Source organism: Toxotes jaculatrix, chromosome 1 (assembly GCF_017976425.1).
Source record: "Toxotes jaculatrix isolate fToxJac2 chromosome 1, fToxJac2.pri, whole genome shotgun sequence".
Lineage (NCBI taxonomy): Eukaryota > Metazoa > Chordata > Actinopteri > Toxotidae > Toxotes > Toxotes jaculatrix.
This window is the reverse complement of record NC_054394.1, coordinates 14,812,920-14,829,930: the sequence shown is the minus strand read 5'-3', so window position 1 is coordinate 14,829,930 and position 17,011 is coordinate 14,812,920. Positions and strand designations below refer to the sequence as shown.

Here is a 17,011-nt window from a genome sequence, read left to right as displayed (position 1 = left end):
ACAATTATAGCATAATTATTGTCCGTTTAAGTGGGGGCTGATTTGACATTGTTTTTATACTTGTCCAAAGCCTTGTATTTTAAAATAAATTCTCCAAATACTTTTTTGACAAATTGTCAGTCTGCCAACATACCACATTTTATATTCATACTATGTCACAGCTCCCACATAGAGCACTGCAATTTTCTGCAATGGTTATTTGCAGCCGTCTGTAAGTAACTCTGTGAAATAAAGGCACCACTAGGAAAACTATCTGGCTACAGGCATCGGAAAACACTCCAGATGAATAAATCTTTCTTATGTGTAACATCATGTCTAAGGACCTAAAATCCCAGAGCAGGAGGCTGCGATCTTTTTGCATCTTGTCCAATAGTTGGTGGCTACAGGGCTCTTGCCACAGTCTGTGCAAAGCCTTGCATCAAGTCAGCAAGATTTGGAAGCTCCTAGAAGTGTTCCTAATGGATTCTACACTAGTCTGCACAGCAGAGGGGGAAGAGAGGGACACAGAGAGAGAGAGGGTGGAAATGCCAACACCAAAGGGGATGAACTTCCTGCAATTTTACAGATATACACACATTCAGGCACGGGCACTCACATATTACATGTTGTAATGCAGTGTAAAAGTGATACCCCATAATAACCTATACATGGTGACATGGTGAGTATCACCATAACAACAGGAAATGTGAAAAAAACAAAAATACCCGTGACCTGTAACACATGCGCTGGAACATGTACACAGACACACACACCGGCCTGCCTCTCTCTTTCTCCCCTCTTTGCTTCTGTTTTCCTGTCTTTATTCTTCCTCTATTGCTTTTCCAGGGTGATCCTCATGTAATCTCCAGTGCATGTGTGTGCATATGTTTGTGTCTGGGTGTATGTATGAGCCTTATGTGTGTGTGCTTGTGTGCGCTTCTGTTTAATGTGCAAAGTCCCTTTAAAAGGCTTCCAAGTCGTGTTTTCCACAGGTCCCTCAACAGGAGAGGAAACTCAGCAGTTAGCTTAGGGACTAAAAACGCACACTCGGCCTCTATCTCTTAGAGAGAGATTGTGTGTGTGTGTGTGTGTTTGAGGAAAGCGGGTATGCAAGGTTGAGACTTTGAAGACGATGTTTCTACTTTGTCTTTAAGTTGGTGGTGGGCGTCAATAATCCTCCTCTCTGTCTCACACATAAACCCACACACACACACACACACACACACACACACACACACACACACACACACACACACAAACACACACAGCTCAACTGTTGTAGTGCATACTGAACATTATTATCTACAATTTATAATTAATAGGCCTAGTTAATTAGAGCAGCTCTCTTGTATTCTTAGTCAAGATGTTAAATGAGAATTGTTAAAACATCTTTTCTCCTGAACATAATTAGTTTTATGGACATTTGTATACTGGCCTTACATCGTTTTTACCCATTTAAAATACATTTGATTATAAAATAAGACACACCATTTTTTCATTTGGTACAAGTGTAATATTCATCATCATTTTGTATTTATATTATATTATAAATTCATTATCATTTTGAACTAAAAGAGATTTGTCATTAAGTTTGAACCCTTGAACTCAATAAGCATATATATTTTATAACACATCAGTAATAAGCACCACAGCTGCACTGACACAACATGCCATATTAAATGATTCACATGTAATAAATCAGAAAGAAGTTTGACCCAGTTTTTCTTTTTTGTTGTTGTTGTTGGTCAATTTTGTCAATTTACTCAGTCAGAAAGGGACATGAAGCAGCAAGGAGACGACCGCTCGTTTATTTCAGGACAGTTCAGTCACTACAAGAAAGTAAGATCCTGTAACCACTGGGTTCAGCCTTTCATCTTATAGATAGCAGCACTTAACGGATGCTTGGGGGGAAGTGCCGGTGGTGTTGCTTGTTGCTAGGCGACAATTGCAAACTCATGTGAGGCAAGACAATCTTTTACTAAAAGTTTAAATATTTATAACTTTTAGCATTTGCCACCATGAGTGCCAAATGGTCTGCCTCTTAAAAGCCCCAAAAGCCAACACATCCTTTGGTCTGTTGTCATTCCAGTCTGCTGCTGTTAATGACTGGAATTTGTTACAAAAAATTGGATAAACTTATCACACTAACCACTTTTCAGGGCTTACTTTTTTTAATGATACTTGTAAATGTTTTACTTTGATTAATTAGTAACTCTTCCTTGTTTTTTGTTTGTCTCATTTATTTATTTATTTATTGTCCCCCCTTTCAAGTGTCTTCTGGCACTTGCCAGGCCCTCACTGTGAATAAGAAATAGTTCTTAATATCTTGCTTGGTAAAAAAAAAGGTTAGACAGAATAAAAATCAAAAATAAACCACATGTTCCAGCTCCAGCAGGAAAGTGTACCAAGAGGCATTGTTTACCCTCGAAAAACACCACCACTGTGGAGAGAGGGTCCAAGTGGACACACAACCCAGGGTTTAATCCATATTGTTTCCAAAAAATCCATAGCTATGGCTGCAGGTATAACTCCTGATGAAGCAGCTGTAAGAGTTTACACTCCCTGAATGATTCCTGAACACAGAGGCAACAAATATAAATATTTTAAATTATTTTCTGCCTGTTTTAAGCAGGGTAAAGAGACGGAGATGGTGGCGAAGGAGACGGGAGAATTACGCGTGACAAAAATGCTCCATCCAACACCCCAGTGCACCTGAACACAAAATTTAAAAAAATATCATTATCATTAATAAGATATGAGTGAAGCACTTCAAAATATTCTTTTTAATTTTATGATGATGATGATGATGATAAGTAGGATGTTTGTTTTATGTTTGTGTTTTACGCTGAACTAGAAATATAGACATATAAAATCCCCTCCGTCAATCTACGTCCCACAACCCCACCCCACCCCCGCCGCCTCGTCTTCCTAGCATCTCTCTTTCCACATTTCTCTCTCTCTTTAAGTTCCTCTCTTCGCACCTCTCTCTCTCTCTCTCTTTCTGCTTCAGGGGAAATTAATTGATGATTATCTTGTCTTGCAGTGTTGGTTTGCAAACTTGCTTTTTTTATCAGAAAGGCCTCGCTTTCCACCACTTATAGCTACATTTGACCCACCCTTCCTCACTCTTTCTCTCTCTCCATCCATCCCTCTCTGAGGTGACTGGGGTCTTATCAGTTAGCTATGTGTTCAGACTTATAGTTCAATTTGGTTTCCTTTTATAAAGGGATAGAACAGAGAACAGATTTGTTAACAGAACTGGCTATGTTAACAGAGAGGAGCAGACAGACAGGGGAGACAGGTTGTTAAACACAATAACAAGAGAGGGCCGAGATAGATTCTTTGTTAGTGTGAATTAGTTTGAATGAACAGAAGCAGAGAAAGAGTTGGGAAGGTGCAGGTGAGAATTGGAGAGATGCTGGAAATAATTATTTTTCAATAATAACTGTTATTTATCTAAATCAGATCACGTAGATTTAAGTTTAGTGATTCTTTTGTGGTTTTTATATGAGGTAATCAGATTGCAGCATGGAGCCATAGCAACATAGAGACAATGGATGAAATGCAAAGACAAAAACAAGTCACAGCATGTGTCAATGGCCCCAAAACACAAGGCTTTGTCTACATTCACAGGTGAGTTTCAAGACATCAACGGCAAAACTAGGAAGAGGTTTGGGATACAGGTACGGTTTAAGGCACTGTAATGAAAACTGAGTTTATTGAAATTACTCAGGACAAAACAGGAAAACAAGTCAATGTATGACTGAACTCAAACGTCCACCTTCTATCATATACAGTGATGTATTCCCTGTCATCAACCAAATGTGCTACCTGATGGGATCCATGGTTATGAATTCAGGTTTGTGACCCTGTAACCCCAGCAGTTTTATGACCAGTTCTTTGCTGTATTCACATTAGTAGTTTATGTAATATAAGTGCATATGCATATATACATACAATAACAGAAACAGAGTTTAAAGGATAAATGACAGAGTATAAAGCAGAGGTGTCCAAACTGTTCCACAAAGGGGTAGAACAGAGGAAAGTGGCGGCTTTTTGTTCCAACCAATCAAGAGCACATAGTTTGACCTATCAACTGTCTGAGGACTGAGATCAGTTGATTAAATGAGACAAGTCTGGTGTGCTGCTGCTTGGTTGGAACAAAAGCCTGCAGCCACACGGCCCTTTGTGGAACAGTTTGGACACCTCTGCTATAAAAGTTGATATGTAGTAAAACTTTCCCTTTGCTTTGTTAAGCTGGATGTGAACACTGCTAATGTTTTCCCATCCAACATTCAGCTCATGATTCTCACATCTTAGGTGGTCCCACTGTTTTTCTTGGTTAGATGAAGACAAACTTTTGCCCTATAACAAGAATTCCATATCAGGGACGAACAGTGGATCTGCTTTGGATTCAGCATAAGTGGTGATAGCAACAGAGGTGCTTCTCACAGTGTCAGGGTTTGGACAGAACAGCTTGAGCAGACAGCTGAGAAGCGTTTTTGTTTCAAATCAGAAAGTCATGACTATGTTGGCTGGTGCTGGTGCTCTTGGTTTGAATTACCAATAATATATGAGTGTTATCTTTTAAAATGTGGTTAAAGCTGCAGTGTCAGTAGCACTCACTAGAATGTCTTGTCTTTGTCTTGGTAAACTGTATTACATGTGCAAAAGGATATAGTTTGTGATAACTGTTTCTTATTTGAGAGACGCAGTACTACAATGTAACTAGGTTAACTTTGCCTCAAAATGTTCTTTTTTATATAATTGCATTTTGCACAAATAACAGGCCCATAGCATTAAGTGTCACAGTTTATCTTACCTCTGATACCCTGCTGAGACTCCCAACTGAAGTGTATCTTTTACCTCTATACTGAATCAAATCTGCAGTGTAAATATATTTTTATTCAGTGTTTCATTTTTCTTTATGTTTTTCATTATTGATGCCAGTATTGACTCTCTTATTTGTCTTGGCTTTCAATAAACTCCAGTAATACTTACAGGCACAGGCATAAAGATAAAGCAAAGAGCTAACCAGTTAGCTGGAACTCGCACGTACCAGAACCAATCACATGACTGATGACTGATCTCATATACACACAGAGCCAAAAGATTTAATAAATGTCATGCCTCATTTTGATGAATAAATGACATTTTCCTCACACACACACAGCAGCAGCATTCACACCCACGAAGACACATACACGCAGCCATGCACACAGACATGAATCAATTTTTGATGTCTTGGGTATCAATGCAAATCAAAGCAACACAGAAAAAAAAGATATTAGCAGAAAAACCCGTCAGTGAAACAGTCATACCTCACACACATGGATGTGTGCACACACACACACACACACACACGTACACACAATCACTCCTGAGGCAACAAACACACTTTGAGGTCCCAACAGATGTGAAACGGAACAATGAGAAGAAAAAATAAAGACAAAGTACTTCCTGGAGAACGGTTTAACACCTGTCAGGTTTGCTTTCAACATACACAAACACACAAACAACACATAACCAGGAATACAAACACACACACATGCACCAAAACACAATCACATACAGTATGATAAAGGTGAAACAGACACACACAAACACGCACAGGGGAGTAAGTGTGTGTATCTGGTCTCTTGAGTTTGTGTTTGATATTTAGAGTTCATGATTCATAGATGAACTGTTATACAAGCGTAACGGAGCACTCTGTGCATGTGTGTGTGTGCATGTCTTCAAAAGGTCAGGCTAAGCATTTGTGTCGCATCCCAACAGGCGCGCAGACACGGAACAGTCTTGTATACCACGTTCATAGTACACACGTAAAACACACAGCAAAACAACATACAGGAAGTCAACACAACACACACTGACGGGAACGCGCACCTTGCAGGGTAGAAATATGAATACAGGGCACACAAATACATGAGTATGGAATATGGATACATATACAGCATAATGTATAGTTACAGCTGAATGAGGGACAACCAAGATAGCAGCTCTGGGCTGCGAGCCAAGAGTCGCCCACACAGAACTATTAACATGAACAGTTATTCTCATAAATCAGAAGTAGAGCTCCACAACACAGTTTCACCCTGAGTCCAGAGAAATTTGCTGCATGTACATCACTGCTTAGTCAACTAATTTGATCATCAGAGGAGTTCGCCCCCTCATTTCTCAGTGCTAAACTGACACAGCGTCCATTAAATACCAACTTCTTTCTAATTTCTGATCTCAGACAACACCAGGAGATACCCATTAAGACAGACAATGATGATTTAAAAAGTCATGCAATGAGAAAACCGCTAATCTGAATTAGATATGTGTGGAACGTTGCCATCAACTCCACCTATGTCATTAAAGTCACTCCAAGCACCTGCAACTATCCTGTCATTTGAATACTTTCATACATCACCATGCACACTCACACTTGGTCTTACCTTCGTATACAGCTTTGAAGCCCTGTGCACTGACGGCAAAGTCTGTGGTAAACCACAAGGCCAATATAGATCCACTGCTGACTATAGGGGAGGGCAGCATGAATCCTGACAACCTGAAAAACAAAAAGAAATGCTTAGAAAATACTCACAGCAAGACAGCTGACTGTTGACTTCTGAAAGCAAACAATGAGGCAAGATTAAATCTGAAACACAGAAAAATAAAAGTATGTGACAATAAAATACAGTGCTGTGGTTAAGACCCCCCCAGCCCTGAAGCCATAAATACCCCTGCTAGCCTGAGATCAGGTTCCTCTAAGACCTTCTCTTTTGTGTTTTTCCAGCTCTGTGTTACTCTCAAGTTCCCTGCTGTCTCCTCCACTGAATAAAATACAGAGTGAAGAGAGTGATTTTCCCACTCTCCAAGTATAAATCCTTGATACACCACTGACCAGCCTAACCAACCATTTCATAAGCCCAGACACTTAAAACGAAAACAAACAAAAAAAAAACCATATTGTAATTTATACTAAAACAGTCAAACTACTGCGATAGGAAAAGTCAGGTGTTCATTGACCCTCAAACAGCGAGGTGAGCTCTTGATCACACTGGAGCTTGTGCTGAAACAGCCTTTAGAGACTTAATTGAGAGGTGATGGTTAAACGATTTGGGGAGGAGAATAGGGAGGTTTCTGAAGGAACAAATAGCACAAAACTGAAAGAGCTGAAATTGAAAGAGATGAACAATGTATTGACTTGCCTAGATAATGAAGCCAAAATAACACAGATAAAAACTGTTCATATAATGAAAAAACCCTTACACAGTGGACAAATTAACATCTGACTTTTATGAAGTTATGACTAGAAGTGCTGGCATGGAATCAAATAATTTCAAGGTAAAGCAGATCAATAACCAAACTTGCTGCATATTGGATAGAAGCATGGAGACAAAGATGCAGCCTATGTTTTGACATTTACAGCTCCACAAGGAGCATACAGTCGATTAAAAACTATATCTTAAGTTGTCGCTGTAAAGAGTAAAAACCCATCGTAAAAACCCCAACATTTCTGGACGCAGCCAAATCCAAAATGTCCATGTTGATGATCTTTTACAGATGACTGAGCTCTGCTGGCTTTATCAAACCATGACTTCCAGTGCACATTGGGATGGTTTGTAGATGAGGATGAACAGCTAGTGTGAGGTTCAGCTCCTCCAAGGCTGAGGCCTTTGGTACTGTGCTGGATTTGGTGGATTTTTCCCTCTGAGTTGGGAGCAAATCGTGCCCCCAAATGAAGGACTAAGTATCTTGTGATCTCATGTTCAAATTCTCATGTTCCCAGTGGAGCTACAGTATGCCCCAGTCCTCACCCGGAAGCCCTGAGCAGAATCTCTACTTCTTCTTATTGAAAAGGACCAGTTGAGGTGATTCTGCATTTGATCAGGATGCCTGTGGAGGATGCACTATGGAGGTATTCTGGACATGTCTGGGAGGAGACCTCGGGGCAGACCCAGAGCCCAGGAAGCATATATTCAATCTGGTCTGGGAACATCTGGGCATCCCGCAGGAAGAGCTGCAGAATATGGCTGAGCAGTAAGATAACTGGGCTACTTGTTTAACCTGGTACCACTGTGACCTGGACCTGAACAAGCAGTGACAAAAGGATAGATGGATAGATGAAGTATAGATGGATGGATAATAAAATGTATTTCAATATAATGTTTAACAGATATCTGTGTAACTGTCCTGAATTTTATGTAGAGATGACATTTTAAAAAAGCTGGTTCATTTTTTTTCTGTTATTATTTTGATTTATGCTAAGTATAATTTTACATGTATATTTTATTGTGCCATTGTTAGTACAGGCAGAGCAGGAAATTAGAAAATATGAACTGACAATATTTTACATTTGAGTGTCCACAGAGGCGAGCGATGTTAAAGTAGCTCTTGATATATTTCAGAAGAACAATGATTGGAGGGCGAGTTTGGACACAATCAATTTTCTTTGGTTCACGACCCACAAAAGTATGCTACAATGAAAGGTGAGAAGAGACAAAGCCAAAGGGAATTAGAATAAAGGGAAAAATAAAACAGGTTTCAAGTGTTAACATAATAAAAGAAGTGACAGCAATGAGAGTGTTTTCTGTATTATCGGTCATTTTATGCAGCTTGTTTTTCATCATTTGAAAGGTCATCCAGGTCAACAGAGAGGGGGGCTGGGGTGACCCACTGAAAAAGCGAAAATGAAAGCGAGAAAGTGGAAAAGAGGCAGTCATGAATATGGGTTTGGAGAAAGAGAAAGAAAGATGGATGGACAAAAATGACAATAACCCAGGAAGCCACTTAACTACTAAGCAACGCAGAGGACAGTGAAAACAGAGAACAGTAAAAACCGAATAATTTTAATTCTCTGGCTTCAGAGCAAGGACACAAAGGACAGTCGAGAACAGATGAAGGGAGCATATGAAAAGTGACAAAGAGAGATGGGGGGAAGAGAGGAGACAGAAGAAATGGAGAAAGGACACAATGGAGAGGGGTGCGAGGTTTGTGGTGAGAGAAGCCAAGAGGAGAAAAGAAGAGAAATGTTTTCTTTCTTATAGATGTAAATGAGATTTTAACAACCATATTGTCTGTCACCTTTTTTTTTTCATTGTATGCACTGAGTCTGAAATCTAACTTTGTTTTTTTTTTTTAGTTTTTAGATACTTTTTGAGCCTGAGCATTCAGGTCCCCGTGGCTAGGCTAATTAAACGTTGTGCGCTGTTCACACCAGTAGGGGGTGGGACATGCTAATACTTTTCCAACTTATGTGAGCAAATTGAACACCCAGTGAAATCTATAATTAAGGTAGATTATTTATGTTACTTACAACTGCTTGTGCGTCTATTGTTGCTTAAGATTTTTAAAGTAATAAACCAACCAACTTTTGTATTATTATTATTACAAAAGAGTAATATAAAAATGAAAGCACATTAATTCATATTTTAGGTGTACACATACTAATCACTGTACACATATAAACTTTATATAAACTATAAACTGTTATGGTGATACATCTGATAGACCAAAAATTAAATTTTAGATTTAATTTTTTAGCAGTAATCATATATTTTTGTTCTAATTTACTCTACGTATACTGTAATAGTGTTCACTATATTATTTGCTTATGCTTAAAGGTTTAGGTTCAAAGTTCTGACAACTAAAGATCTAACTAAACATAAGAGCAATGAGCTACAGCAAGGATAAGAAGAAATGTCTGCTCATCTGCCTTTTGTTGTTGTGAGTTTTCTTTTTTGTGCCAGCTTGTATCACATTTACCAAAACCCCCTTGAACCCTGATCATCATCGAATCATCATTTTTGAGCGTTTTATCTTTTATACGTATATTTTTTAGGATTCTATGGATTTTTTTTTTTTTTTCGGGCTACGTGCTGCATTTCCAGTGCGCCTACTATTTTCTCAACCAGAGAGAGAATTGCCTGGTCACAGGCTATAATAAATCACCTTGGTGGCCCACAGGGGACAGCACTTGCATTCTCACATGAATATTTCACCAGTCAACAAATAAAATGTGAACAAAGTGAAATGGGTATAACTAATTATTGGGAGCAAGCTTTGCTCCTTCATTTTTAATTTCATGGACATATGAACTTTCAAGGGCGTTTTCGCTTTGGGCCAAGGTTAATTCCTGACAGTCATTGGAGATTTAGAGAGAGGTTGGCTAGTACATACGGGACTTCTATTGACCAAAGAGGCACTGGCTACGCTAAAAACTGCAGGTGTAAAACTTGTTTCTTAAGGTTTTCACCAGTTTCCAATACTGAGCTATATGAACCTTGAGTTCAAACAAGCTTATCAATAAATTATGTATTGATTGGAAAAAGCGCACCATTACAATATTTCATATATATACATCCTAAATGTTATAAATCTTCTTTTGCAGTGCAAAACAGGCATCAAGCACCATCATCCCCTTTTTCTATCTGTTTGTCTGTCAGTCTCTGGGAATACAATGGTGCTATGATTTGAGTCTCAAATGGAGGGGGGGACTAAGAGACAGATGAGAAATCATTCACATGTGCACACACACGGTTACACACACACACACACACTAGATTGTCAGTCAGCTAGTCGGTCAGGTAATGAGCAGTAATCGTATCGCTGTCATTGTACTGATGGAGTGACATGATTCTATATCCCTGTCTAGATCTGGTTCTTTTTCTATCAGCTGCTCCTGCCTCTTTTTCTGCTCTCTCTTTCCACCTTGCTTTCACTCCCAATCAGGCCAGTGGCTCAGATCCTACGGCTGTTTGACATTTATACAAAAATAAGTGAGCCAGGTTTAGAATATGCGACTGTTTATCCAGTCGGTCAACTGTCCCACCAGTCAACCAGCTTATGTAATCAGACAGCCACTCAGTGATTCCAGGAGCCAGCCGGGCTTTACAGTCAACCAACCAACCAACCAGCCAACTTGCCTGTGTGCCTTTCTGTTGCTTCATCCATCTGTCTTACTGCCCATCTGTATCTGCCTGTTTAACAGTCTATCTCTCGCTCTGGCTGCCAGTCTATCAGACTGCTGGCATGTCTCATGTTGACAGACCCATACATGTTAAGATAACTGTTTAGATTGGATGGTAGTACAGTCATAAGGCATAACATGGTATTGGGAAACAGCATGAGTGTTATTTCCATTATCATCACACAGCAACACTTCTACACATTAGGCAGGGAAAAAAAAACAACCTTGGCATTAGTGTAAACAAGTCAGTCCCTCAAAAGATCGCAGCTGGTGCAGTTTGGCAGCATTTCAGATTTGTACAATATGATAACGGAGACCCAGGAGATCTTGGTAAAGCTGTATATAAGATTTTCATGTACAAGGTGACAGCTGGAGAATACAGCTGGGAATACTTATAAATTGACATTCCTAACTTAGAATCAATCACCTTCTAACTATTTAGAAGACATGTGATCAACACCTCTAAATTCAGCTGCGGCCCTAACACGACCGCTGAGTAATAAGTGTATTCGGGAAAACAGCAGAACACAAAAGGTACAATGTGAGAGACATGTAGCTGCCATTTTGTTGCCATGATGCAGTATTATACATCAGTGATGTTTACTGTAAATTCATTTTGCAGTAAAATTCTCCCTTCAGTCGACTGCAATTATATTTTACCCATTTACTAAAATTAGGCAGTGATACCTGTTTAAGCTGGTGAACCAGACAGAACAAACCCACAATGGCACAAAAGTGGAAAAACAGGAAGAAACCAGATATGAACTTTTATTCAAATGAGTCAGTGCAATAAGAGTTGATAGTATTTTTGTTTAGCTAAGAATAGACGCCTAAGAATCAGGCTGGTTTCTATCTCAGTGCTCTTTCTACCAGTGAAGTGACAGGCTGAGAACAGAGTGCCACTGCACATTTATTAACAGGTGCGTTTAGAAACACCCATACTGTCCATGTGAACAAAATGTTAAACTGTGTGCCGGTTGATGCAAATGTGCCACATACATAGAGCCCAGTTACCCAGTTACAATCTTGGTGCAAAGGCATTCACAGATGGGGACTGTGAAGTTATTTTTCATCTATTGTCAAACATACTCCATACTGATATTTTGATTTACCACACTCATCTAATGATTTGGATAAAAAGGTATTTAAAACAATCCAATTTAATGTTTCCATTCTCCTATGCAAATGTATCCTTGCAGTCGTCTGGTAAATTTAGAGCATATGTGGTCCACCAAGCAGAAAATCTGAATAACTTTTTAAGTTTTTAGAGTTGTTTCAAAGAGCTTTCTGAAGCTTGCTGTATGTCAGTCAGACAACTCACATGGAATAGATTAAATGTGAATGTAGAATAGGCACAGTGGTGATGTTTAGCATGAAGGATGACCTCATCACTCCCCACAAGAAATAACCAAGGTGGGAGTGGGGAACGACAATGCAAACTTCCCACCTGAGGGGAAGGCAGACTCAGAGCCTACAGCTGGATCCATGTGTGGAAGTGGGGCTTTCAAACGCTGGAAGAGTCAGATGAGTGATGTGGTAGCAGGCACCAGCGGCTTCAGAACACACCATGACTAAAAGGGTCCGATAGATATATTTTGCAGTGTGAAGAGAACGCTGTGTGGATCGACTACCTGGACTAGCTCACGGGCATTGTTTCATTTGCGATGGATGAGGGGCATGGAGATAACAGATGAACCAATTTCAGTAATGTAAATGCATAACTTAGTAGGTAAAACATTTGTTCTTACTCCGCATACTGCACATCACAATTCAAGGTGGCCTGTGAAATTAAACCTGCTAACATAGATGAAAGGCCTGTCGTCATGTTGCTGGTCTCATTTGTTTATGGTAAGTTTACTACTGTCTCTGCATTAATGTGGTATTGAACTACTGATGCTTAATGTTGATCCCTCGTCTCTTCTCTTTAAGGATTTATGATGATGTTGACCAGTACTGACCGAATCTATGTCAAAACACTTTTTCTACATTGTCATGCACTGTCTCCTAGCAATGGCTGTGACAACCTGTATCAATCACACCTTAACAAAGCCAAATCAAGACCGATGCTAGCAACCTGGGAACTTTAACACCTCACAGGTAAAAAGAAAAGCCTGTAAACATACTGTTGTAGGCTGAAATCCACCAGATATCAGGGGAAATGCTGACAGGACAAGTGAAGAAGAGACTTATTTAGTGACCGTTTTAATGTGTTTGACTGATGCACGTGACCTGCGACTGCTCTGCTGAAGCTGGAACAATAGATGGATGAGATGGGAAGCTCGTGGGTTTAGAATATCGTGGCTGAATGAAGTGGGGAAAAAATACAACAGATTTCCACTACCCATGTAAAAGAAAACCTTTGCAGTGAGTCATCATGACTGCAACAGGGTGCTCTCAACACCTCAAAATGATATTCTTTCTGGGTTGTAGTTTTTATTTTTTCTAAAATGCAAACAGTCCAGTTACTACACCAATACGGCTGAAACCCACTTTCCAAAGTAATTTCGATGGTGAAGCAAGTTATGAGTCATATTCTGACTGATTTATTTGAAAAAAATCCTTTAAATTCCCCAACTTCCCCAGAAAATGTGTCAAACCTATAATCAAATCACCTTCACAATCTTTCTAGGTACTCCATTCCTGTACCCTGAAACTCATTCAGTTCAGTTCCTCTGACGGCTGACAGACCTTCACAACACTGTGCTGCCATTGTAAAACTCGAGCTAGAATTTTGCACAATATGAACCCCGTAAAACCCATGAACTTTGGAGCTTTGAAACCCATTCGGTGTCCATTCATCTTATGTAAAACACGTGGCTGTCCCCTGGAGAATAAGAACTACTTTTGTTCTTCTTAGAAAAGCTGACTATTCTGAGAGATAGCAGCAATTTATATCTTTGGTTCCTCATATATCTACTGGCTCTGACATGATGAAAAACAATCTGTCACACACAAACCAGAGATGAGACCAATGTAAACTCATAAAACAAATATTACTATTTTCCACCCTAGTCTTACAGAGCGTTTGGCTTCTTCTTGCCAACACTAGATACACCTCACACTTGTACAGTAGATGTATGTCCCTGGCTGAACCTATTTGTTTCAACCTGTCATTCTGGGACTGTAATCCATTTTTTAACTCTGTCTAGCAGACTAGTCTATCAGTGCCACAACACAAGTCCAGAGTAAATGGATAGACAAGAAGCACTTGTTGAGACTGAGAGAGAGATGGAGAGAGAAAGAAAGGCAGTGAGCATATGATGGAAGAAATCTTGAAAAGAAGGTTAACACATTGAAAACAATAACCAACCAAACAAACCGTTTTAGTGGGGAAGACGTGCTGACATAAAAAAAAAAAAAACACCAGAAAAATGGCACAAAACAGGATGAAGACACAGACAGTGTTATTAAGTAGGGTTTTGGGGAGATTTGTTTTAAATGATAGGCTTGGTTGGCGGTGTTTCCTGCACAAACTGTGTACAGTATGTTGGGGGAAACTGTGGTTAAAATCTGTAAACAGTGGTGGTGAATTAATTTTTGGAAAATTGTGAGGCCAGAGAGGGATACAGAGCTTCGTTTTTTTTCCCTCCATGTGCTGCTGAAGTTAAAAAAAAAAAAAAAAGTATACCCTTAGGCAAGATAGGCATTTTTCCGTTTTTAGTTTCTCTGTGTTTTAACACTTAATACATATTATTGTAGTCATCTGAAATTCTTGTAACTCCAACTTTAAAACCCCACAGGAGGATTTTTTTTTTAATGCATTGGGCCTAAACTAAACACAAGGAGGTTGGTGTTTTGGAGATATGAGGTTTAAAGCCAACAGTGACAATTTGAAAAAAAAATAATGTGGTAAATTTTCTAACCACATTATGTGGAGCAGTTAAAGAAGATGTTAAGTTGTATTTATGGATAATTAGTTCTCTGGCTTAATTGTAGACCCCTGGCTATGGAACAATTTGACAGTATACCCAAGGCTAACCACTGCAGCCTTAAGCAACTTTTTTTAAACAGCACTTTTAAAGACTGGTTTTAAAAGTATTACTGAGATGTTTAATGCTGTTTCTTTTATTTGTTTTGGGAAGAGAAGAGAAGAGAAGAGAAGAGAAGAGAAGAGGAGAGAAGAGGAGAGAAGAGAAGAGAAGTTGGAGTAGAGCTTTAACCCTGTGAGACCTGAACTATGAAAGAATGGTCAGAAAATTCTAATTTTTCAGATATGAACTCTTTATTTGTCCCTTTGACAAAATGTAAAAAAAAATAATTAAAAAAATAAATTCTAAGTATATTTTATATTTTATACACCGATTTTCTGCTCGATATAACTACTAACTGTAATTATAAAACTGAGTAATACAACGTTTTAAGGACAAACTAACTATTCATTTAAAAAATATTGTAAGTGTTTCAAAGAAATTCTCACCATAAACCATGAAATGATCAACTTTCTTGACCCTGAGAAACACAAATGTGTGCTAGTGCGAGGCAGCCATTTTGAAAGAAAGAAAAAACACGTCAGTACATTTGGAAAGTGAGGAGTGTCCACCAGGAGTTAGTATACGAGCATAAGAGTTCATCTAAAAGGGTTAAATGCAAAGTTTATGCTTGATGGTGATGCAATGAGTCCCAGAAATGTGGGTATCATATATGATACGTACGGGCTCACAGGGTTAAGGAGAGATTTTTCACAGGTTTGAAAACATTTCATGCAGACAATGGGAAAGACAGACAGACAAACATCTTATTCTGAAGAGGAATTACAGTTCTTTTGCCTCTGGGAGTGTATGTTACCCACTGAGATACATAAACTCATTCACACATATACTTGCACACACACAAACGGGGGGAAAACACAGGAAGTGTGAGTTGCACACAAGATCACACAGATCTTCGTAGCAGTGCTGCTGCAGTGTTGTGAGGAGTTGAATGCCTTGCTTACGGGCACTATGGCAGTGGGTGGCATTTGATGTGTGCGATAAGAGGGTAAGAACCCCACTGAGTCTCTGGCGTCCTCAAGCAAAACCCTGCTGCGCTATTCCCTTATATTTAAACCACGAACCCCACCCACCCCAACAGTGTCTGTCAAGTTATCTGCCTACCAGAGCAGGGTTCTCTGTGGAGGCCCGTGTGTGTTTGTGTGCGCTAGTGTTTCGTATACTGTGGCAACTGAAATAATCAATGCACATATCAATCCCAAGATTTGTGAGATTCCACTTTTTCCACATGCAATAACCAAATCAACACACAAACTGTACTTTTTTTTTTTACCCTTATTTACATAAAAAATAACATTAACATTAACGTTAACCATTAATGTAAATGGCTCCTTAACTCTCTTTATACATCAATCAACTTTTAGAAGCACTGCTTCTAAAAATAATGAAATGAGGGATAATTAGGAGGACAAAGAGCTTTATTTTGACGCGAGTTTCATTCAGCCCAAAACAAATAACGACATTAAGGCGCTTTGTGTTTCATTTAACCTGCATTATTATAGCTTTTATTATAAGCTTTCTATGATATTCAGAAGAACACAAAGCCAAGGTCAAAAATAAATGTGGGTATTTCACATCAAGCTATCCATTTCAAAATCTTAAAAGATGGTTACACAATTAGCATTTCATTTGGTGTTTGCTGTGCTGACACTGAGTTTAAGGTACATTTATCAAGACTGATGTGTAAGAGCAGCATTTCCCCCTTTGAACTTTCATGTCAGAAAATTCAAACGATGAACACAAAGTACTTCCATTAGCTATGATTTGCGATATGCTAATTATTACACGAAATCATTATATATGTCTTTCTCATGACACATATTTACGGTCTGAATGAAATAAATGCCTCCGCTGTATTTTTTTGTTCTCCCTGTGACTTGCAATTTGCATTTATTTGCAATTATCACGATTATATTGCAAAAACAGCTTGCATTAAAAATGCAAATAGCTTTGCAATTTTTGAGAAAAGTCACCATCATTTTAGGTCAAAATAGGTACAAAAAAGCTCCACAAAATCCCAGAGAGACCAATTTGTCTGAGCTGTGTTAAGAAACAAGAGCAGGGCAGCAGGATATTGTGAGTAGGC

At 39.0% G+C, this 17,011-nt stretch overlaps 1 protein-coding gene across 1 annotated transcript in view; it reads right to left on the bottom strand.

The window, feature by feature from the left end:
- The window catches only part of LOC121182366 (CUB and sushi domain-containing protein 1-like), a 282,979-nt gene that overhangs the window by 241,155 nt on the left and 24,813 nt on the right, over positions 1-17,011 (bottom strand). The window contains exon 2 of the mRNA XM_041038832.1: positions 6,420-6,532. Within this exon, the coding sequence (XP_040894766.1) occupies positions 6,420-6,532 (113 nt within the window). The remainder of the gene's footprint in view (positions 1-6,419; positions 6,533-17,011) is intronic.